General features: G+C 40.0%; 1 protein-coding gene across 11 annotated transcripts in view; it reads right to left on the bottom strand.

The window, feature by feature from the left end:
- PDE1C (phosphodiesterase 1C) overlaps positions 1 to 25,235 on the bottom strand; it is a 516,106-nt gene that overhangs the window by 80,552 nt on the left and 410,319 nt on the right. For all 11 annotated transcript variants that reach the window (XR_009260337.1, XM_058724658.1, XM_058724659.1 and 8 more), the window contains 7 exons: positions 19,133 to 19,233; positions 16,523 to 16,651; positions 14,351 to 14,452; positions 13,682 to 13,802; positions 5,677 to 5,758; positions 2,196 to 2,316; positions 130 to 305 (listed from right to left, as the gene is read on the bottom strand). Coding sequence is in view for 10 of the 11 variants with exons in the window: in XM_058724658.1 (XP_058580641.1) it covers positions 130 to 305; positions 2,196 to 2,316; positions 5,677 to 5,758; positions 13,682 to 13,802; positions 14,351 to 14,452; positions 16,523 to 16,651; positions 19,133 to 19,233 (832 nt within the window). In the remaining variant the exon portion in view is untranslated. The remainder of the gene's footprint in view (positions 1 to 129; positions 306 to 2,195; positions 2,317 to 5,676; positions 5,759 to 13,681; positions 13,803 to 14,350; positions 14,453 to 16,522; positions 16,652 to 19,132; positions 19,234 to 25,235) is intronic.

Here is a 25,235-nt window from a genome sequence, read left to right as displayed (position 1 = left end):
TCCGCCATTTGGATAAACAGCCTGAGATTGTGCTTCATTTGCAATACCGAGAAATCAGGGTTGGCAATGCCCTGTTTTTTTAAGTGGATTTGGACAGATCTCCAGGAAGGTTCGCCAGTAACACGTTACCTTTGGGCACCTTGGCCCTCCATCTCTCCCGATTGATGTGCACCACCTCAGTCCACGTGGCTTTAAAACTCTTATAGTCAACAGGGATGACAGAACTGTTGACGGGCGCACTTCCTTCTGATCCAGTGCTCTTGACACCCGATCGCTTCGCATCTGCCGAACTGATGCTGTTCAAACTGGAGATCAAAAAGTCATACCCAAGAGGATGGTTAGTGTTTGAAAAACATATCCCAGTGAACAAGCCCAAGAAAGGAGTGAGCAATGCTCCTCAAGTTATTGGGGTGCAATTCCTCTTTCCATATGTGAGAGATGGGAAATTCTGTATTCTCAGCAGGAGAAAAAGATCAAGATTTCAGCCTCATGAGTATCCATATCCCCTGTATTTCTTCTCTGTTGATTGGTATCTTCTTATTCAATATGACTACAATTCCCTCATATGAATCTTCTGGCTTCAACTCTCCGAAGTTAACTAATTTGAAATCAGGCTCCTACTTAGTTCCACAGTGCACCCACCTGCTTCTACACTGACCACTTTTCCAAGTTACCCAGTCACTTGTTCCTCTTTCTCTCCAGGTCCACCTCCCCCTGTACTTGAGTGCCTCTGACCCCAGGATTCCCAAGGCCAGAGTAAGATGATTTCCTTGTATCCTCGGGGGAAGCTGAAAAGGCACAGACACCTTAGAGATTGTGGGAAATGAGACATGCAAAAGACATTTTTTAAAATGAATATTACTTCAAGCTTGAAACACGGGCATTTTTGCAAACATAGAAAGTGTAGCCTCCTGGGAAACTTTAAGGTATTATACACTTCCAGGTGGCTTGCGCAGTGACTGACACAAATGCGCACCCGCTGACAACCTTGGCTGACTAGACCAGCAGGATACATTTCAGCCCAGTCCCATGGGGCAGGGGGGAGAAGGCTTCCGTCCTCCTTGTTAGCAGCCGTCACTGGGTTCATGCACCTTGAGAGTTCGGGATCCCACTGTCCTAATATTCCTCTTACCTTCTCTCCTTCTTGCTCTTTTCTTATTTTTCCCATTAATTCCATTTCCCCCCTTTCTCATTTATGACAAAGCCCCAGGTTTTACATGGACAAGCAGGGGAGGGGCAGGAATACTAGCCATGGTGCAAGCATTTCCTCTGTGCTTGATCCTGTTATAAGGGCTTTATGTAGACTGAATAACTCACTTCGTCTTTCCCCCAGCCTAGGAGTATTACAACCTACATGGGAAATCAAGAAAACTCACCTGAGATGACACAGGTACAACGTAATGGGATTGGGATGTTTAACCTGGAATCTGACTCCAGAACCTGCCACTAATCTATGCTCAATATAATGAAACCGTGTCAGAGGGTGGCTTAAAACTTGCAGGTTTTTGGGGCGCCTGGGTGGCGCAGTCGGTTAAGCGTCCGACTTCAGCCAGGTCACGATCTCGCGGTCCGTGAGTTCGAGCCCCGCGTCAGGCTCTGAGCTGATGGCTCAGAGCCTGGAGCCTGTTTCCGATTCTGTGTCTCCCTCTCTCTCTCTGCCCCTCCCCCGTTCATGCTCTGTCTCTCTCTGTCCCAAAAATAAATAAAAAACGTTGAAAAAAAAAAATTTAAAAAAAAAAAACAACAACAAAAACTTGCAGGTTTTTTTCCTTCCTCCGCTTCATTCCCTTCCTGAACCTAGAAATGAAAGTGAGTTTCATTTCTTGGGATGACTCTGATCAGCGGGACTGTCTTTTTGGAGTATGGGAAGCAAGGACTGTCTGGGCTCAGGCAATCAAAGTGCCAGGGTGGATGTTGCCACGAGCAAAAGCACCGAAAGAGAGAATGTGGTAGGAAACCTGTACTGGGAATGCTCTGGTCACGGTGTGGACCTTGGTCATTCCCTTCCCGGCCAGCCTGGAGAGTACAGACAGTACAGCTTCAACTCCTCTGAGAAAAAGAAAGAGGCAGACATCTCTCTTACAAGAGAGGGAGGGCAAACCTCATTATGAAAAACCCCCATCTCTCCCAAAGGAGTGACTCTGTCCTTGTGGAGAGACCGACCTGACCCTCACCCTTCAAGCTTCTGCACTGACCTTGAACGCCTCTGTCCTGTCCCGCCAGTTTGGGAGGTTTCATCAATTAAAGGACTCACGATCTTTTCGGTCATGTCCGTGAGCACAGTAAAGGTGGGTTCCACGATGAAATCAATAAAACCTGAAGAGAGACAGCAACGCTTCAGAGGAACTACACATAAACTGGTCCCTTCCATACTTCCCTATGGAAACTGATGAACCTTCTCTTTTTTTTAAACTTCATCTGCAGAGGAGCTCCAGATCAGATCAGGAGAGAGAAGGTTGGTCTTATTCATTTAACATATTCCTGGAGTTGAATATCATGAGTGAGTTCCATCTCTCCTATGTAACTTCCCATGACTTTTTAGTAGATGGTGCAATAAAGTGCTTAAGAAACTCATATCCAACCTCCACTGTGTCATAGATCTGTGGTTGGTGCTGCATAAAAGATGAAAATGTAGAACACAACCTGCCTACCCTCAAGGAGTTTACAGGAGACATGACCTGAGCACAAAAATGGCCCTGAGGGGATATGGAAAGGGCCCAAGGGGAAGCCCAAATAAGGCCTCTGGGAAGGTAAGGAAGGAAGGATATTTTCCCTCTCACGAGAGGTCTGTGAATAGCTTTAGGGGAGTTGTGTGTTTGAGCTGAGACCTAAGGCTCTTCACTTTAGGTGGAAGGAGTGGAATAAGCAAAGTGACAAGGATAGGAAAAAGGCAGGATGTGTCTGAGGAATGACTGAGGCTTAAAGACTTTTTTGGAGTTGGAAAGGGGAATCTTGGGAAGGCAGGTAGTCACCTGCTCAGGGCAGGAGGCTCCTGAGGGTGGAGCTAAGGAGCTGAGACTTAGATGGGTACTCTACACTCCTCGACGTGTTTGGGCACCATCACAGTTAAGATTTTTTTAAATGTTCTTTGGGAAAGTTAATTTGGCAAGAGGGATGGGAAGGGAGAGAGCAGGAGGGGCTGAGGCTGAGAAAATCATTTTAGAAGCTGTCGAGATAGCTCAAAGGAAGGTAAGGGAAGAGGGACCCAGTGTCATTCATCGTAAGGCAGATGTGTGATGGAGGCACAGGTCCACGTGCTGCAGTAGTGGTGCTGTCTCCAAGGAGATCTCCCACAGCAGAGCAGAGAACACAGGGATGATGGCGGGGGGACAAAACGTGACTGGGGAAAAAAATGATGGGCTCAGACTTAGATGTGCTGACTATTAGGTGCAGGGGACACATCCAGATGGCAGAGGGCAAACAGAATTGGGAGAAACAGGGCTGGAAACTGGGAGAGGGGTCAGATCTGGAACTGTACCTTAGAGATACAGCCATGTTGGAGAGACAGTTGATGTTAGGCTGGAGTCACTGTGTCAATGGCTCAAAAATACCCAAGTGTTCTGTGACACGTTAGGAGAAACTATATGACCTGAAACTATTGGTCGCCATTCCTTAATGCAGCCATGTGAAAGTTAGAAGGAAATGAAATACCAATCCAAGGAAATACAGTGTTTGGTACAAATGCTTATTTGGTTTTCATAATGACTGAAGTGCAGGTGATCTTGGCATTTAATGTCCAGCAATGAAGGATGCTGAAAACCGTATAATGCAATTGACCAAACAAGGATTGCCCCAAATGCCCACAGTATCCTGATAAGGAAACACTGATGGCCAAATTTGTGTTATAGTTAATTGAGGTATACTTTTACAATTTTAGTTTAAGCTGAAGCTTAAGTGTTTCATGATACTATTTCACCTTTTTGCTTTCTTACAAGTTAAACTCAGTATGTCCAAACCAGAACTAACTCATCAGCTTTCCCTCCAACCCTCATAAATGGGACCATGGTCCAACCACTTAATCTGGATCGCTGCCTTTACCTTAGGTTTGCATCCAGCTGAATCCTTAATATGTTATATGCCACCTTTCTCCCGGAGAGTCTATGTGCTTCCTCAATTCTCACTCTCATCATCTCTTCCCTGTAAGCCTGCAGAAGGCACCCAGCTGATTCCCTCGCCTCTAGTCTTACTCAAAACCCTCCAAGCTACCGATAGAGAAATCTTGCTATAATAGTAGTTGACAAGCTTTTTCTGTAAAGGGCCAAATAGTAAATATTTTAGGTTCTACGGGCCAAATCTAGGACAGCTACGTAACTCTCACACTGTAGTACAAAGGTAGCCATAGACAACACTCAAATATCGCACTTAGCTGTCTTATAATGGAATTATTTACAGCACTGAGTGGTAGGCCATATATGGCCCACAGCTACAGTTTGCTGACTCTCATTCTAAAGCATCCATTTATACATTTTTAAATCTTACTTAAAACTCTTTGGATACGCCCTGATTTTCTCTCCATACACGGCCCTCACTTCATCATACACTCTGCCCGCTACTCCAACCATATGGAATTATTTGTAATTCCCTGACCGTACTAGGCTGTTTTAAATTTCCCTGCTTTGTATATGCTAATCCCTTGTTTGGAATGCCCTTCCATGTATGTGCCTGTTACACACCTCTCACCTACACCATTTGCCTACACTGCCTACTTCTTTCTTAATCCCCAACTCAAACATTACCCTTCAACAAATCTTTCTGAGTCTAATGGTCCACAGACACTATTCAGTGCCTGAATGTACCACATAGAAAACTCAATCTTAGCACTGTAACACTCAAACAGACACTGTTTTCCTAAAGTCTTGCCTACCACCCAATACTGGCTCAATGTCTTTGGGAGCAGATAGCATTTATAATTTGTATTTGTTTTTTATGCCATCTAGTACAGTGCCCAGCAGTGCCCCATGCCTAATAGAAACTCAATACAATAGTATGAAAACAATTATGAAAAATAGTATTCAAAACACAAGTAGAAAAAAATCAGTAAATCCTTGTTGAATTTATTTTTTGAATGATTTCAGACTCTTCCAAGGTGGAGATCACTGATGATATTTGATTAATGTGTGATACTGGGACCCTCATATCTAAGGATTTTTGTAATTCATATATATTATGGTTATTAGCAGTACAAAATTATCTTTATTTTTAAAAAAGGTGCTAAAAAGTTTTTAACAAGAAGGAAACATTTAAAATGAGCCATTCCTGGAATTAAGGTCATCCAGGAAATAGGACTGTCCTGGAAACAGGGCCAAAGGAATAAGCATCACTGGGGAGAAATGACAGGGAGACTTCCAGTGTTGCATGCAGAATGGAGAGGTTGAAATACAGTGGGCTTCCTGTCACTGATTTTTACCATGTTGGAAAGTTGAGGCCCTTTCTGCTCTTGGTGGGGAATGACAGACACAGCAGAGCACCACTGTCTAATCTTCCTACGAACCAGCGACATTCCAGGGACAAGGATGGGGAGAGGGGCTCTAACAACCCAATCAGCCAAAGCCATAAGCATGGCACAGCAGAATGGAGCCAGATTCCCAGCCAAAGTATCACTGGGAGCATCTGCGCTTACTTCCAGGCAACCCCAGTCCGTTTTTCCTTTCCATCCAAAGGGCTGTCAACACGTACCCACTTGTGACTGAGCAACCATCGTTGACTTTCTGTCGCACAGAGGAGAAAAAGGCAGCCCCAGCTCTGCTTCTCTGTCACCCTGGAAAAATAGGAGGTCACAGTAAATTAAGATCAGTAGGTGGAGTTGCCCAGATTTTATTTAGCAACTTCAACTGCCACAAAGGCCACTGGTCTTTATTATAATTATTACAATTACATTATGTAATAAGTCCTTCTGGGGCCTGATCCTGTGCATAAAAGACACCCAGAGGCTGAAACCCTCTGGGGTCCAATCATTCCATCCAACTGCAAAGGCACATGCTGTTGTACAGAAAGCCTCATCGGGCGGCAATTGGTGCCCGAGGAAAGAAAAGCCAACGAGTTCTGTGGCCTAGAGCTAAGACTGCAGCCAGAATTCCTGTGTGTTCTCAAGTTTTCGTCGATCTGTGTGGCCTTTCTTGAGCCAGTGAACCTCTTCCTCCCACCCCTGCCAAGACACAAATTCAAACCAGACTGATCGGATTTATTCTGCTAGTGTTGCTACCTAAAGCCACATACCTGAGGTAAGTGCTCTGGGGTCTTAAGCACAGGGCTCAGTCCATAATGAACAGTGGACCAAAAAATGAAACAGTAAATACTTGCTTGTGTTTACCAAGTTAGACAATAATAATTTTCTGACCAATATATTCTCAATCTCACTAAAAAACCATCACTATAATAAGCGAGTACTATCGAGAGTCTAAATAATGAGGGAGATGATTTTTTTAAACCTGAACCAGGGGCGCCTGGGTGGCTCAGTTGGTTAAGCGTCCAATTTTGGCTCAGGTCATGATCTCACAGCTCCTGGGTTCTGGCCCTGCATCGGGCTCTGTGCTGATAGTTCAGAGCCTGGAGCCTGTTTCGAATTCCCTGTCTCTATCTCTCTCTGTCCCTCCCCTGCTCACGCTCTCTTTCTCTCTCTCAAAAGCAAATAAACAATAATAAAAAAAATTAAAACCCGTGTGACTTTAGTCACACACCTAGAGGAAAGGAAAAATATGACAGCTTTCTTATAGTAGTGAAGGTGTGCTGATTCATTTTATAAGGCTAGAATTTGCTCAGGTTAATGGCTACTGATTTGGGCTTGAATCTGGCCTTTCTCCCTCTAGCTGTGTGATCACAGGAAGTTGACTTTCCTTCTCTACATTTCTGTCTTATGTTCTATAAAGTATGGATAATAATACTTATCTCATCAGGTTATGATGAGGATTAAATAATGAGAAAATATATGTAAATAAATAAAAAACTATTATTGTTTTCTAATAGATATCTCTAATATTTAAGTCAATATTTGAGGAACATTTAGTGAATTTATTATCTCAAATACACTCTGATTATAATAAATACTACCAATAAATTAATAGTAAGTGAAAAGTAACAACGTCATTCAAAAACTAGGCCAAGTTCAAAAACTAAATACTTTTTCTTTCTAAGGCATGTTATCGAAGAGAAAGGATGCTGGTTCACACACACAAAAGGAAAGGAAGGAAAAGGAATGGGCGTCTGAGGAAGCTGAATGGTGGGGTCACAATAGGTGCTGGGGACATCCAAGGGTCTCAGGAACAGTCCTGAAGTGGCTCAGTTCCTTCTGCACCCTTTCCTGGATAGACACCCCATGGGACACAATGGCTCCTCTGTTTCTGAGTATTCCTTGGCATGATAAAAATAATTTACCCCTGAGCTATTTCTTCTTGGGCAGTATAAAAAGAAGGAAGAGGATTTATGACATAAACTGTTGTGGTGTAGATGGTTCTGTGGGATATCTCAGCTTAAACAAGTAAAACCCACTCTTATTCCCTATGAAGCAGGGATACAAGTTGGTTTTTTGGTACATTTTAATGGGGGTGGTTTAGAAGAAGAGGTGGGAAACACTAACCACTTGACTATTAAGACGTAAGCATTAGTTTGGATTTTATTACTGAAAAAGTACAAGCTATAAAACAACTTCTTATCCCATGGACTTGTCTGTACCCACATCTATACATCACATACATCTTTTGGATTTAATTGAGCTGAGCAGGCTCAACTATTAAAACCCTATTTTAAAATAGTGGTCATTGAATTCCCTTTGGATGACAGGTACATTTATGAATTGGAAAAAAAGTAATTTGCAGAAAGTAATGTGGAAAGGTGTACTTCTGGTGAATTCAACTTGATTGAAACAATATTATATGGTTCTATAACTACTGGCCCATGTGGAATTATTCAAACACTTTCCTTTTTACTGAAGACATCAATATTTTTTAAGAAGGGCAAAAGCCTCAGTACAAAGGATAGTTTTGTAACTAACGGAAAAGAAAAACAGACCATTGCATAAAGGAAGATTGCATACGAAGCTGCACAAACAAGAGTTTTTCTCGATGGAAACACAGTAAGGGGCATAGAGGTCAGGAGTGTAAAAAGCAGGCCACACAAATACCCCTGGTCAAAGAGTTAATGAAGGTTTAAAAGAAAAGTGATAGTCATGGAAGAGAAACAAAAGAGAGACAACATATGAATAACTGCTTTCCCTAAAAAAGAGAAATAAATAAATGGAAAAGGAAAGCATTCAAAGATTTAATCAATGTAACCTGAATCTACAGAGGAAAAGAACAGGCCAGGTCCCGAGAAAAGCTATTACAGAACAATCATTACTGAAATATATCCCAGTTCTGTCAGTGGGCTTCAAAGGTAAAGAAATGATCCTTTAGGGCACATAAGCAAAAAGATACATCACCTAGACATGAAAATAATTACAGCAGGGCCTCCAACCCCTCCATAGCAATATGCACAGGTAGAACATATTTGAGTGAAATCTAAAAAAGTCTTCAGGGAAAGAAAGCTTGATTCCACCCCTGGCCCACCACCCACCAAGAAAAACAAAAAAAGCAAGCAAACTATGGCCCAAATATAATAGCAGTAGAAAAACTGGCAAGTACACAAAAATGTGTTGCATTCGTTCTTCTAAAAGAAACCACTTGAAGAACAACTTTGGCCAACCAATGAAAGATCAACCAGAGCTAAAGTACCAGCAGTGAGTAGAACCAAGACAAAAACAAACTAGAAAATTATGCTTTTGCCAGATATGTTTTCCACCTTTCCAAGTCGTATTGTTTAAGGTTTACCTTTTGTAAACAGCATGTCGTACATGCCAGAGAATGCTCATTTAAAAACTCAGGACAATTTAGAAATATGATAGCCAACAACTAGCAATAAGGAGTTAATTATGTTATGAAAAAAAATGGGGAATGGTATTGGAAGGTAATGAATAAACACTGGCTTTCTTATCTGTTGTAGATGGGGGTAAGAATATATCATTTAAACTTGATAAATAAAAAAACATAACTAAATTTAAATAATAAAAGACAGACTACAATAATTAAACCAGTTAATAAAGCCAGCTAAAACAGGTGCTAGGGAAGAGGTGAGAGGAATAGAAGTTTACTAATTTTTATAACAAGGAAGCAATAGATACTATCGAAATAAATAGAGAATGTAAAATTTTTTATTATCAAGTTAGCCACTGGAAAAACTGAAAATATAATATAAAACTTCCAAGTCATCAGAAGAAGTAAATACATAACAAAGCAGACAGCATAGCCAATACAGTGAACTATTTAAGAAGAAACCATAAAAACAGAAAGCATAATGTAAAATGTCATGGCACCTAAGATCAAGTATTTCTGTCATTTCAATGGATATTCAGTTAATATAGCTGATTTCAAATAATAAAAGAAAAGAATCTTAGATCACCTCATAAAAAAACTTCAACTATGTACAGTGTTTATTTATTTTTAATGTTTATTTTTCAGAGAGACAGAGAGAGAGAGATGGAGTGTGAGCAGGAGAGAAGCAGAGGGAGAGAGACACAAAATTCGAAGCAGGCTCCCGGCTCTAAGCTATCGAACCCACAAACTGCGAGATCATGACCTGAGCCGAAGTCGGACACTTAACCAACTGAGCCAACCCAGAAGCCCCTATATACAGTGTTTAAAAGGCACACCCAAACCAAAGTGTTTCTGAAAGGTGAAACATAAAAATCTATGCAAATATAGGGGTCATATTCTTAAAATGAGTCAAATTTGAATTCTAGGTAAAAGCATTAGATGAGCTACAGAGGCAGGCTTTATAATGATAAGGGGTACAGTAAATTATGATGGTCTAATAGTTATTAATATCCAAGAACCAAGTAACATAGAATCAACCTTCATACTACATAGAAAAAAAAAATAGAAACACTTGTCATCCTACAAAAGATCAAAAAAATTTTAATGATATATAAAATACCTAAATGACATAATTGATAAGGTAGGTGTATACAGTATTCTTTGAATTTTATATCCTGCAAGAAGAAAATAAATATATTTTTCAAGAGCAGTGAATACTCACAACACTGATTATACAGTAGGTGACAAATGATTCACAATAAAATCCAAACAATGAAAAATTTCTGTGATTTAATTTCAATAACCCACAAATAATTACAAAACTAGAAAGCAAAAGACCCTACCACTGGAAATTATATAAACAAACACTTCTATCAGAAGCAACTCTTGGGTAAAAGAAAAATCTACACCAAAATTCCAGAATATTTAGAAAGGAGTGATTGTAAACATACTGCATATATGAATCTGTAAGATTCATAAGAAAAAGACAAACTCCTAATCTTAGTAATGTTAAACAGGCAGAATGTAAATAAGTGAATTAAGCATCTATCTCAGGAAGTTAACAAAAGAACAAAGTAAACTCAAGCAGAAGAAATGAATTAGTACAAATGAAAACCTCAATTAAGGTATTATAAAATAAAAAAGAAACAATAAAATAATCAAATGATTAGCTAATTTCATAGAGAAGAAAGGGCACAAACACTAATATATGAAATGAAAATTAAAAATGAGGAAATAGGGGCACTTAGGTGGCTCAGTCAGTTATGGATCCCATTCTTGATTTTGGCTCAGGTCACTATCTCAGTTTGCAAGTTCGAGTTCGAGCCCTACATAGGGCTCTGCACTGACAATGCAGAGGATGCTTGGGATTCTCTGTCTCCCTCTCTCTCTGCTCCTCCCCCACTCACACATGTTCTCTCTCTCTCTCTCTCTCTCTCTCTCTCAGTAAAATAAACTCTAAAAATTAAAAATTAAAAAAATTAAAATGGGGAAATAGGGTGGCTCAGTCAGCTAAGCATCCAACTCTTGACTTTGGCTCAGGTCATGATCTCATACTTCATAGGATTGAGCCCCACATTGATGGAGCCTCGCTATCAGTGCAGAGCCTGCTTGAGATTCTCTCTCTCCATCTCTGCCCCTCTCCCACTCACACTTTTTCCCTCTCTCTCTCAAAATAAATAAATAAGCATTTAAAATAATAATAATAATAACAGGGAAATAACCACAGACACAGAAGATATTAAAAGAATTGTAGAGAACATTTGCAAAATATAAAAATAAACAACAATATAAATGAAATGAACCTCAAGACTTTTATAGCATGTATTTACCAAAAAGGCAAACTTATACTTCTTTAAAGTCAATATTTCATTGAGAAGCACCCTGAAGCAGTAGCTTAGATTTTATAAAATATGGTTATAATACTTAAGATATAACTTACTCTTTTAGCAAAGCATGGAAGGTCTGGTCTTTCAGTACTGAGGCTATGCCCAACTTCCAAATGTAATACTTTCAAAGACTCTACAGTCCCATTGAGATTTCCCATTTGAACTGTCTGATTTAAAATCTATAGTTAAGAACTGAGGCAACATTTCTCCTACATGGGTTACTTACAATGGCTTATGGCATCTGGGTTAAAATATTAAGTCAATAAAAATAATTTACTGAATCATAATTACTAAAAAGTAGTTCCAGTCCAGTGAGCTAACATTCCATTCCCAATGGGCAAGAAATTCAATAAGGTTATTTTCACATTGCCTCTAGCACGTTTTCATTCAATTCAAACATATGTGTATGCAAACAAGGTTTCTTTTATGGGGAAAATGTGCACATGTTTAAGTAATTTCTCATATCCACTCACAATTAAAAGAAGGAATCATTTCATTACCTCAAACTTACATGAGTTACTATCACCGACCTTTGGCTACAAATTAAATACTCCTAGCCATTAGGGGTGTTATTACACAAGCAATATTAAAGAAAGCATATGATAATGGAGAGGGGGTATTTGCAGAAAATCCTCTCACTGATATTAGGAAAAGAGCTGGAAAAATGGTTCAAATTAGCCCTTGATTAAGGATGAATTTGCAGAGTCATTCTTATATATATAAGGCTACACCTATACAGCTCTAGTTCCTCACATACCACTAGGTTCTCCGTGAGAACTAGTCTGAGAGACCAACCAATGCCTTTGCAAAGGGAAACAGCCAAATGCAGAATAGGGTACCTGCTGGTGTATTCACATAACAGCTGAGGGGTGCATGTGTATATGCATATCCTGATGTGAACTCCTAGACAGTATGAAGGAAGTGTAGAACATGTAATGCCAGAAGGACCCTAAGAAAACATCTGGTACAACCTTCCCCTAAATCCACTCCCCACTACCATGTCCTAAAACACAAATCTCTCTTAGGAACTAGAAGAGTGATTTGATTAGTCCCACGAACCAGGTGGAATAGAAAAAACAACAAAGAGTCATCTGGACTTCATTGAATATGCTGTTAACTCTAGTCCCACCTCATCACTGGATACTGTGTACGGTTTCAGAAGAAAACACACACACATATAGATGCCTTCTACAATTCTCCCATTCAAACCAGAATCCCAGAAGAAGAGTAATCATAGGAGTAATTTGCTTCCAAAAATTAAGTAACCAGTGAAAGACCCTATCTCTTGTCGGTTCATGGGACAAAGTTGAGACTGGCCTTCCTAAATGTTCTGTGCAGTGTCAGAAGTCTCTGAGTCCATGACATGAACCACCCTTCATGAAGTAACAAGAACTGAATTAACTGTACTGATGTGAATTGGCTGTAATTCAGGCCCCACAGTCTGCATATGTCATCTTGCCTTCAGCCTCAGGACCTCGTATCTCAAAGCAGATGTTTTAATAGCAGCTCTTCTAGAGAAGACATCAGTTTTTGGTACTATGCACTTATTCCCCTATTTCTCTACTTCTGTGTACCTTTTTTTAAATTTAATATTATTTTAAAAAATTTTTTAACATTTATTCATTTATGAGAGAGAGAGAGAGAGAATGAGCACAAGCAGGGTAGGGGCAGAGAAAGAAAGATACACAGAATTGAAGCAGGCTCCAGGCTCTGAGCTGTCAGCACAGAGCCCGATGCAGGGCTCGAACTCACAAGCTGTGAGATCATGACCTGAACTGAAGTCGGACGCTTAAATGACTGAGCCACCCAGGCGCCCCTTTTTAAATTTAATTTTAAAGTACTGCCTACTCACTAAAGACTCTGGCTACTCTTGTAGAAAACACAGCCCTGTGTCTTAGGATGTAGTAAGTTTAAATATAATTGAAGCAGCAGCATCTAGTGATTTCCTGACCACAAATTGCCACACCTCACTTTGGAATTTGACAACATGGCTTATCTGCTCAAAAGAAACAACCCAACCAATTATAACAGCTAAATTATTATGAGTGAAAGATTAACATGTTAATCCTACAGGACAATGCAAAAGTAACTACCATTTGGTCAACCCATTAAAATAAAGAGTAAAAAGGAAGGTAACCAGTTGACATTTTGACAAAAGACTGCCAAAAACAAGTGCTTGGTTGTTTTTTTTTTTTTTTCCAAACAGAAATGTATAGGACAGAAACACCATAATGTTCTGAGAATCAAAATTTAGGTAAGAGTCAGACATCACATGACCAAGAAACAAACAAAACCAAACAAAACAAAAAAACAAACAAACAAAAAGCTACGAAACCTTACTCCCCAAAGAAAATTACTGCAGTTCCTATAGTCTTATTATAGCATTGCTGAAATAGAAAATTCAGAAAATTCAGGCTGATGACAGCCCTGAGGAGTAGCACAACAAGGTACCTGTCTGAAGAACTCCTCCAGGAGTGACATTGTCCAGCGATGATGGAGCTCCCATGCTTTTGCTGGATGGCTAATGTCTGCTGTGTGCAACATCAGGGATAATGCTTTCGGCTTTTCAATTCTGTCAACCCAAAGGACCCAAACACGTGAGGATCAAACTTTCAGAGTTTTTAAAAATCATTGCTTTGTTTTATCTCTTCTATTCTCCCATCTCAAACCCCACTTCAGCTGAACTGGGGGAAAGCATCATTTCATCCTGCAACTGAGCTGGTCATCAGCTGAGTCTCCATGTTTATTGAGCTGCACACCTCACATATAGACTCAAAAGTATCTCTGGAATGACCGCATCGTTTAAAAAGACAAGAACCCAAGAGTCACTCACTGCCTTTTGTGGCCTCTCTGCTGAGTGAATCTTTGATGATTTAGTTTCCCACGAAGAATTATTTTAAATTCTAATTGGAGCAAATTGTTACTGGTCCTATTATTTCAAACCTGATGAAAATCTATCTGTGATATGTACAATTCTCATGCTCTTTCCTCCAAACATCCCCACTTTATGAGACTATTCAGTAACGTTCTCTGAAGAAGGTGCTCTTCAAAGATGCTACAACGTGGACAAGCACCTCTTCGGACACCCATAAAAACACATGAGGTCACAGGGGCACTCACGCTTCTGGCTGCTGCAGAGCAGTCTTCATTGCTTTGATTTGTTGGAAGTGACAGGACATATCCGTGGCCATCACCATCTCAATTACCAAGGTCCGAAACTCCCTTTCGGGGACACCCCGTGGAGAGAGAAGCATAGAAGTAAAAAAATGGAAAGCAAAAATTTGTTTATACTTTCTGCCACTTCTAGGCAAAACCAGTTAATTAGTTGTGACATTTCTAATCTACTTGAGCCTTTTAGGTGGGCTTTTCTTCTTTTTTTAATGGGGAATAAGTGAAGGGTAAGGATTAAGGAAATCATTTATTAGGAATATGACACATGGAATATACATATCATTCAGCATGGCTTATTTCACTGAATCTTTGCATAATGGCCAGCACAAAAATATTCGATAAACAGCTCACTGTTTAATTAAAATATAAGTACTATTTGCATCACTGTAGATTCAGAACTCTGTAAGGATTCAAATAGTTTTGCCTCTGGTGGCACCCGGGTGGCTCAGTTGGTTAAACATAGGACTTTTGATTTCGGCTCAGGTCATGATCTCACAGTTCATGGGTTTGAGCTCTGTGTCCAGCTCTGTGCTGACAGTGCAGAGCCTGCTTGGGATTCTTTCTCTCTCTCTCTCTCTCTCTCTCTCTCTCTCTCTCTCTCTGCTCCTCCCCACTTGCTCTCTCTCTCAAAATAAGTAAACTTTAAATAAAATAAATGGTTTTGCCTCTAATCTTTGAAACACCTGACCTACATTTACATGACTTGCAGGGTTGCCATATACATCACAAAGTGTGCTAAGCATTTTAAATGGGTTATATCCTTTGTCATAACATTAACCAAAGCAAGAGATAAATTTTATTATCTATTTTCTAGAAAATAAATTTTACAACAGTGTGAAGGGGTTAAGTAACTTCCTAAATGTCATATAGCTAGTAGCCATGTCCATATTCAAACTCAGGTGTGCCTAAATTCATTCAAAGACACATAATGTCATTTAGGCACTAGAATTAGTTATCCACGATTTTTTTTTTGAGCGTCAAAATAATTTTCTTAGGAAGTTTTGAAAGTTTTAAAGAAAAGTTCAAATCAAATAGAAGGTGAAAAACATATTTTAAATAAAAAACTCAGATTTTAAGAAGCTAATATTTATTCCTAGATATCTTAATTAGTTTTGGTGCAATTGTAAATGGGATCAATTCCTTGATTTTTTTGTTCTGCTGCTTCATTATTGATATACAGAAATGCAACTGATTTCTATATATTGATTTTATATCCTGTGACTTTACTGAATTTGCTGAATTGTACTGCTAGATATTTACCCAAAGGGTACAAAAATATAGATTTGTAGGGGTACAGGTACCCCAATGTTTATAGCCTCATTATCAATAATAGCCAAACTATGGAAAGAGTCCAAATGTCCACTGATTGATGAATGGATAAAGATGTGGTGTGTGTGTGTGTGGGGGGGGGGGTGTGTGGGTGTGTGTGTGCACTGATATCAATGTAGATAGATAGATATAGATATTACTCAGCCATCAAAAGGAATGAAGTCTTGCCATTTGCAGTGACGTGGATAGAGCTAGAGTGTATTATGCTAAGTGAAATAAGTCAGAAAAAGACAAATACCACATGATTTCACTCATATGTGGAATTTAAGAAACATATAGGAAGGGGGAAAAAGAGAGAGAAACAAACCATAAGAGACTCTTTACAACAGAGAACAAACCGAGGGTTGATGGAGGGAGGTGGGTGGGGGATGGGCTAAATGGGTGATGGGTATTAAGGAGGGTACTTGTGTTGAGCACTGGGTGTTATATGCAAGTGATGAATCACTGAATTCTACTCCCGGGGTGGGGAGGGGGGGCAGGGGCAGAAGATAAAGGCAACACAAGTTTCCTAAGGTAACAAACAGCAAGTATTTCCAAAGTACTTATAATATATTTGAATATTTGTGTTAAGCAAAAGACAGACGGGGGGGGGGGGGGGGGGGGGGGGGGGAGGGAGGAAGAGAGAGAAAGAGAAGAGAGAGAGCAAAGGGAGGGAGGTGAGCGGTGGGGGTAAGCAGAAGAAAGGGTGCCATAAACATTTCAAGTGGTATTATTTCTCCAAAAGCAGCATATTTCATCTCTCCTCACGGTTCCTTTCTTGGCCTCCAAATCTCTCTCCTGCCTCATCCTTACCTCCAGTCGTCCTTTGAGAGATTGATCAAAATATTCATTTCCTCATCCTCTTGCAGAAGGCGGTAAGCTGCACTTAAATGGTGATTTTCTAATACGGACCTATCGTTGTACAGAATAGCAGGGTCAGACCTGAATAGAAAGCCAAGAAAATAATTTAGGATGTTAAACGGTTGAGATTTTTCAGGTAACTCTCTCAAGCTAGAATGCATCATCTTTTTTCCAAATGTAATAATTATCTTTGCCCCATGCCATTTATATCAACCAAAAAGCTAAAACCAAACACTACAAATTATCAATAGATATATGTAGGGTATTTTAATGTCAATATGTGAATGTGAAATATGTGATATCCAACCTGAGAATTCTCTGAAAACTATTCTATAACCAGATCTCAATTATCTCTACTAGTAGCAAAGGTGATTTCATAAAACATGGGTCAACTCAAACTTCCTTGTATCTTCTGGAATAACGTTAATTTTTAAAATTTTTATTCAATGAAAGAATTTGTTTATTATCATTATAATTCTCTTAACACATACCACTTGATAGGTACAGTGTGCCAAGTTCCTCTGGTAGTGCCTTGATCTTAAAATTTGCCGTGTCAAAGTCATACGTGTAAAATTGAGAGTAAAGATGATAAGAATTATATGACAGTTTTTAGTCACTTTCTTACAGACCATTGCACCAAACACAGAGCTGTGTGTTTACTATTTCAATATCTTCAATTTAATGAAATCTTAGATTATTACAGGTTATTTGTTGCTCATCAAGGAAGCCGAGTCTCAGTGATCTAAAGTGACTTCACAGAGCCCCATAGTACCTAAGTGTCAGGGTTGGGATAAAGGCAAGGTCTTCTGAAAATTCAGCCACTGCTCCCCACAATAACTGCTGACTGTCGTTGGCCACACTTTGGGATATATCTAGCATACCTTTAAAGTGTTAGGCTTAACATACCATCAAAGGACAAAGAACCAGGTCACAGATTTAGTTTTCTGTGCAGGGATCACACGGGCTGAGATGCTTTGAACAAAGTTCTATCAAAGAAGCCAATGTTTAAATTCTATTCTAAACGAAGTACACCTGAACCCACTGGAATATCCCCACTCCGATGGAGATAACACAAAACATACAAATCTCGTGGTGAAAGGTCTGGTCTTATATCTTTTAAGTCAGGCTCTAACTGACGTATATTTTGTGACATTAAGCTCATGTCCAGCTGCTGTAATTAAGCCATTTCCTCTGAGTTGGGATTGGTTTTAACACTGGTCTCCAGCAAAGACCCATGTACAGTCCACCCACCTCTCTTCCTTCAGCAAGTGCTATTCACCACAGCCTCTGTCCTCAGAGCAAAGCTCCACTCATAGACATCCACTAAGCAGAGCTGCTCTGAGGAATTCCCTATATTTGAAGACCTTGCAAGTGAACCACAAAAGGCTGCTTCCCAGTAGCTGAGGCTCCTCTATGTGAAGAAGCAGGAGGTAGACAATGAAGCTAATGGCTTAAGTCCCTTTGTCTGCTGCTATCTATTGCAATTCCCCTTCTGAACAGAGATCAGACAGTACTGTCTTCTGTTGTGTACCCCATAATTAAGTGTTGGGTTCATTAAATACATGTCAATTGATTTAATGAACACAATCCTATCTGGAGTGTGCACCTGCTTTTTCAAGTGAAACAGCAAGTATTTAGTTGGTTTAAATTCTCATCTCTCCCTGCTACGTTCTTCCTCTTAGCCATGCCATCTTTCCCCAAATTCTAGCTTCTTTTGATTCCCATGCCAAGGCCCTATTAACCCTACTGTCAGAGTTCCATATAATTGTCTTCCGAGAAGGTAAGCTCTTGGGCCAGGACAGGACAGATAAGGTTTCATCCTAAATGGAAAAGACAATTGACTGGGACTGCTTGCCTGGAATTCTGTGCTGAGAGCAATATTAAGGAAAAATGTGAAGCTTCGTTTAAAAAAAAAAAAAGTTAGCAATATCTGTTATAGTAAAGAGGTTCAGAGTGGAGCACTTGGACCCATATTTAATACTCCCCACAGAGGTTCATTACAGTGGGTACATAGGTTGTCTATAGCAAGGAGGTCTACGTGAGACAACCTAGCTCCCCAGGCCTTATGTGAGGGAGCAATGCAAGCACTCAACAGAGCAGGGATAAAATCAAGAAGGATAAGAAGAGCCTCCCCAGAATCCCGGAGATCATAGGGCAAGAAGGCTCAGGTACTGTTCATGTCAACAGAAACACCCCAAGCCTGGCCCATGCTCGCTGATTTAGTCTACTTGGCATCTTCACCTTTATGTGAACTGTTCTACCGCCTAGTACAAATAGTATGCATAGTCCCTGTATAAGTAAACAAATAGCTAGCATCAGAATAGAGAAGAAAAGGATATCCATATTTGATGTGAATAAAATATGAGAATTGGGAGCAGATGGCTTCTCAAATTCTAAATCTTGGTCAAAGTTGACCAGGCTGATATCTTGTTGAAAAGTTGATTTTTTCAGAAACGCAAGGTAGAGCAACCATGCAAAAGAAAGGTGACTAACACCTTTCTGACTTCTCAATCTCGGTCCCTGCCCCCTCCTGCCTCTTCTCCAAATATTCAACATCCTCACCGGGTCTGAATGTGGAAATTGTTGGTGGTTCCAGTGTGCTCATAGTCATGGATGGCAGCTGAGAAGATTATAGCAAAGATCTCCAGCTCCGTCAGCCAGTTCTGAAAGGGAGATTACAGGGCAATCAGATAATCTGTCTCTTTCTCAGACAGAGTCTTCAGCTTGCTGACAACACACCCACATCGCTGTCTTTCCGCCCTGCAGCTGGCAAGCTGTTGCCAAACACACGTTTTCTGACAGACAGAATTTTTTTTTTCCCGCGAGGAGACTGGGGGACATGTGATTTGAGAGCAGCATGCCCAGCAAGGTTAAAAAAAAGCCAACGAGTAGTTTTATTTTTTTTTTCCAGGAAGCAAAAAACAACAAACATGAAGACTTTAAAAGCCCTCATTGTATTCTTCCCCAAATTCCACATAAAGTTTCTGGGTAGACACAGAAAAAAATGTATTAAAAATTTCAATGCAATACCAAGAACACACAGAGAACACACAGAAAACCTGATGTCTCTCCACTAGAAAGTGGGTAGGGAGACAGATGGAAAGGTAACACCTGGCCTTCTACCTTATGCGTGCTGATCTTTGAGAAGACCTCTCCCCATCCACGCCACCAAAACTGGCTGTAATCCAAGGTTCTCAGAGCGTGTTCCCTGGACCATCAGAGGTAGCATCACCTGTCAGCTTGTTACAAATACAAATCCTACCCCAATCACCCCAAACCAGAAACTCTGGATTTTACCACCAATCTGTGTTTTACCATGCAATCCGGACAATTCTGACGTATATTAGAATTTGATAGCCACTGCATATTTCAAGCTCTCTTAACTGACTTCCATTTCAATAACTTGAGATTCACTGATGCTTCCCATCCCTTCTGTAAACCGTACTGCCCAATGCCCACATGACAGAACATCCATGACTGCTAGCCAACCTTTGGGACCCTCAGCTCACTTTTGTTACTAGTTGAATCAATACTCACAAGTTTCAGTGTGGTTTACCCCAAACCCTGTTTTGACAAGTTGCACTTGTTATTATGATTACATAATTAAATATGATATAAAACAGTAAAATAGGAACACAAAAATATAACTGTTTACCTATCGTACCTAAATTCAATGATTTAGACAATGTGGCAAGTGTCTAGACAGAAGGAAACAACTATAAAAATTTAGAGGGATTCTGCCCTGAGTTTGTTTCATGAGTATCTTTAAGTTCCCATTTCCCTTTGAAGAAATGAAACTAGAAATTTTAGATAGGAGCAGGGTTAAAGCAAGACAAATATGAGTACCCACATCAGCAGAATTCAGAAAAGAGCCAGGAGTCAGAATTAAAGATTAGTGAACACAATATATTTACTTGATTTAAGTTAGTACAAAATGATTAAAAATTAACACATACATTTTCATAATTCCCACCTCAACTGTTTTTTCTTCCCAATTAACTACTAATTTTGATATTCATCTTGAAAACTTCTTGAGAATTATTACCTTCTTTGTGGATAACTGAGGGTAAAATAAATAAACTACAGACAACCTATGGGGGAAAAAAGACCCTACAGTTTGTAAAAGAATAAGCATAGAGATACTCAGGGGGAAAAAAAAACCGCTACACTTTTGCAAATGATTTCTAGCAGAATTCAGCATGAAATGTCAGGAAACTTTCTGGCATCTTTGACAGATTACACTTCAAAAATACAAGCTAGAGTGCCTGGGTGGCTCAGTCCATTGAGTCCATCTGACTCTTGATTTAGGCTCAGGTGATGATCTCATGGTTCATGAGTTTGAGCCCCACACTACCAGAGTTGAGCCTTCTTGGGGTTCTCTCTCCCTCCCTGTCTCTCTCCCCTGACCCTCCTCCATTTATGCTCTTGTACTTTCTCTCTCAAAATAAATACAGTTAAAAAAAATACAAACTGATCTACAGGGAACAGAAAGACATAAACACAGACTAAGATGAAAAACCAAGAAAATGAAATTAACATTTAAGATAATTAAGAAATGCAAGTGAACTGAAGTTGCAGTGCCCTCCCTGAAAGCAGTGAGGGGCGTTTTCATCGGGCCTAGTGCCTACAGGGGCTCACTTTACATCAGGCAGTATTCCAGGTGCTTCACATACAGAAACTCATGCCATACACACAACTCCGTAAGGTAGGTACTGTTGTTGCCTCCATTTTCTAGATGAGAAAACTGAAGCTGGGAGAGGTTCGATGACTTACCCAAGGTCACACAGCTAGCCATGTGAAGACCCACATACTAGGTCTCCAGAATTCCCACTGAATCTCTGTCACATTTCCTTTGGGTCATTGTTCCTGTGTTTACTCAGTTTTACATAAAATTATATAGGTATAATTTTATATTACACATGCTCTTGCTATTTTCCATACATATATTTTTTTCATTTTGGCAATGTCTTTCTTTTCTTCACCAACACCCTGTCCCCACTCGATGGCCTTCACTGTCTCTACCCATCTCATCCCCCAGTGTATCTCTTTCTCCAAACTCATGCAAAGTTAACATTTTATTTTAATTAAGTTTGTTTATTTATTTTGAGAGAGAAAGAGAGCATGTGAGCAGTATAGGAGCAGAGAGAGAGGGAGAGAGAGAATTCCAAGCAGGCTCCACGCTGTCAGTGCAAAGCCCAACATGGGGTTTGATCCTAATCATGACCTGAGCCAATACCAAGAGTTGCATACTTAACCAACCGAGCCAGCCAGGTGCCCCCAAAGTTAACATTTTAAGATAAGATCATGAGGCTATCTTGGAGCCTGTCAAGCCCTGCTTGGAACAGAGCTTCTAAAATGACAAGTATGTCTGGAACACTGTAGTCCAAGGCTATTCCTATTGGCTATAAGCAGGGTTCCTGGAAGCACACAGCTCTTCTTAAAACAGAAAATATTTACACTAGAGGTGAAACTGAATTCTCTCTAGGCAGGAGAGTGTCCATGTGTACAAAGAAAAGGTGACCCCTGGTGAGACACCCAACAAAACCAGAGTATCTGAGGAAAGGTAATTCATGCTCATGGAAACAGTGGCATGATTCATGCCAAATTCCAAAGCAACCTTCCTGGTAGGGCCACTGGACACAAACCCATGTGATGTTTTACCCCTCAAGGATTTAAACTCATGGGAAAACAAATAAATATAAGTGTAGGGTTTTTTTCCTATTGTTAAATAAATAAATCAATAAGTCAATCAATAAAAAGATTATGACTGGGAGACAGTACACCATCTAAACAAATCTGAATCACAGAGCATCAGCCCAGACAGCAGGCTTCTAAATAACTACATAATTATGGTTCTATTACAAATATCAGTGTAACTTCTCCCCTTTGCCCAAATACACTAACAAGATCTTATCTTACTTCTAATAAACCAAAACCAGCAAATGATTTAAATAAGCAAACAACAACAAAAAAAATAAGACCATACCCTTTAAAAGTCATTTTAACACCCTTGCTTTTCAAAATACCCTGTGGATGCTTAGAAATCAGTTCTGTTTCTTGAGGCTAAGAAGGACAGATGGTATCTGGCACAAAAGGAAGGAAGGAAGGATACAGGAAGAAAGGAACAGAGGAAGGGAGGGAAAAGAGAAAAAAAGGAAAAGAGAAAGGGAAGGGGAGGGAAGGAAACAGAGAAGAGAGAAGAGAAGAGAAAAAAAAAAGAAAAGAAAGGAAAAGAAAAGAAAAAAAGAAAAGAAAAGAAAAAAGAGTGAGAAACAGCTTCACAGATGGACCTTGAATATTGGACAGAACAAGAAATGGAAGAGGGCATTTTCAGAAGAATGAAGAAATGAGCCAGTCCCAGCATCAAAAGCTGATTCATCATGAGTAAGGAAATGATTCCCTTTAGAGGAGTGGGAGTTTGGGCTACTTAGAGTCCTGGCACTAGAAGCCAGAGTGAGGAACACAAACCAGATTCAACAGGCAATGAAGTTTACATGCAAGAGGGTAACGCGGTCAGCACGCCAGTGAGGGGGAGAAATAAGAACAGTACTTCTGCATGGCAAAGTCCTTACAGGATGCAGAGATAGTATGAAGGTAGAATTCATTGCTAACTCATAGCAGTCAACTGACTGCAAGTGGGCAGAAGAGGTTGTAGTCAAGGATAAGAGTGAATTAAAGATTGTCCTAATATTACTAGCCTAAGTGACAAAAATACAAAACAAAACAAAACAAAACAAAATAATGGGTGGTATTAGATAGCATCATTAATAGAGACAAAGAAGGTGGAAGAAGTTATTTTGAGGGAAATTAGGCTTCATATTTTTTTAAGTTCACTTATTTATTTTAAGAGACAGAAGAGAGTACGAGCACACAAGTGGGGAAGGGATAGAGAGAGAGGGAGAGAGAATTCCAAGCAGGCTCCATGGTGTCAGTGCAGAGCCCAACGCAGGGCTCAATCCAACGAACCGTGAGATCATAACCTGAGCCAAAATCAAGAGTCAGATGCTTGACTGACTGAGCCACCCAGGAGCCCCTGGCCTCCGTATTTTAATATGGTCCAGATCTTCTTGCCTTTTCCAAGTTAATTAGTGTGAACCCAGAAGTTTTTATGACAACCCAAAAGTAAGAAATTTAAGTCCCACATGAATTGTATTCCAGAGTTATCAAACTGTGACAAGGGACAAGCCACAGATCCTATCAGTATCTCCCTATCTATAAAATATGAGTGTCACAACTAATTCAATAACAGGGATGCCGTGACAACTGGCAGCAGTGGACTTCGAATTCTGTAGTGCATGACTCAGGAAGCAAGCGCCGTATGTGTGGGCATGCGGGCAGGTGGAGGGCAGTGGACACCTCAAGGAAAACGACATGGGCAAAACTGCTAGAGGGGACATTATTAGCAAGTTATGACTTTGATATGGGAATGACAGTTTCTCTGTAATGTTTCCACCCCTATATTAGTTTTCTATTGCTACCTTAAATTACCACAAACTTAAGGCTCAAAGAACACCTCCCAGTTATTGGTCAACAGTTCTTCTGTAGGTCAGAAGCAGCATAGTGTGGCTGGATTTTCCAGTGAGAATCTCAAATGGCTGAAATCAAGGTGTTGGCAGGGTTGTGCACTTTTCTGGAAGCTCTGTGGAAAACTCTGTTTCCAGGTACATTCAGGGCATTGGCAGAATTCGTTTCCTTCTTGTGCTTTCCACTTGGCCCCCTCCATCTTCAAGCTAGCAACGGCTTGTGGAGTCCTCACACTTTCTCTGCCACCTCTTGACTTTCAAGGACCCACATGTACATTGGGCCCTCCTGGAGAATCTGGGCTCATCTCCCTACTTCATGGAACCCTGATGGAACCTTCACTGTATTCGTGTTTTGGCATCCAAGGTACCATTAGTGTTGCAGCAGAGGGCAAATCATGGGGGCAAAAATTCTGTTGACCACAAAGACTAATAAAATTATTTAGCACTCTTTAACCATTTATATGTGCTTAGTGTTTCCTTTATATGATGACAAAATATATGATCAAAAGTACAAGATATACAGCTTCTCCCTTCTAAAAAAAAAATAAGCAAAAGGAAAATTAATGGCACTTGCCTGACAAAAGCAATGAAAGGGGCCAAGGGATGGCTTTGCAGTTTGGAATCTTTTCTTAAATCAAACCTAAATCAAACTTTGGAGCTCGGAGTCTAATTCATATTTATTCAATCAACAACTCTTCAGTCTACTTCTGTTCAAGGATTTTTCTCTTAAAAGTAGGCAAAATAATTCTGAAAGGATTCAAGCATCTCCTCAGAATCTAAGTTAAGCAATAATGAGTAATATAAACAGATTACAGTGAGTAATACTGTTGATGTTGAAGCCCAGACATCACTTTATCAATAGGATGTTTTGATTCCCTACGTGTCTTACAGTTTATAAAACTGAAATGATTTAAAGCGTTTTCCCCCTCTTGGTTTGTAATGAAAGGTTAGAGTAACAATATGCTCTCCATTCATCAGAATGCTCCCCACTGTTTTTGTAAGCTTGCAATGAAAGAAATTTGTTTTGAGCTGCATTTCCAAGAGAGTGTGGGCGGGAAGTAGTTTCTATATTTAAGAATGATTCTGAATATGGCCTGAATTGATAATGAAAATTCAATGGCAAACGAGCTCATTTAAGAACA

This window comes from Neofelis nebulosa, chromosome 4, assembly GCF_028018385.1.
Source record: "Neofelis nebulosa isolate mNeoNeb1 chromosome 4, mNeoNeb1.pri, whole genome shotgun sequence".
Classification (NCBI taxonomy): Eukaryota; Metazoa; Chordata; class Mammalia; order Carnivora; family Felidae; genus Neofelis; species Neofelis nebulosa.
This window is presented reverse-complemented; position numbering and strand designations above follow the sequence as displayed.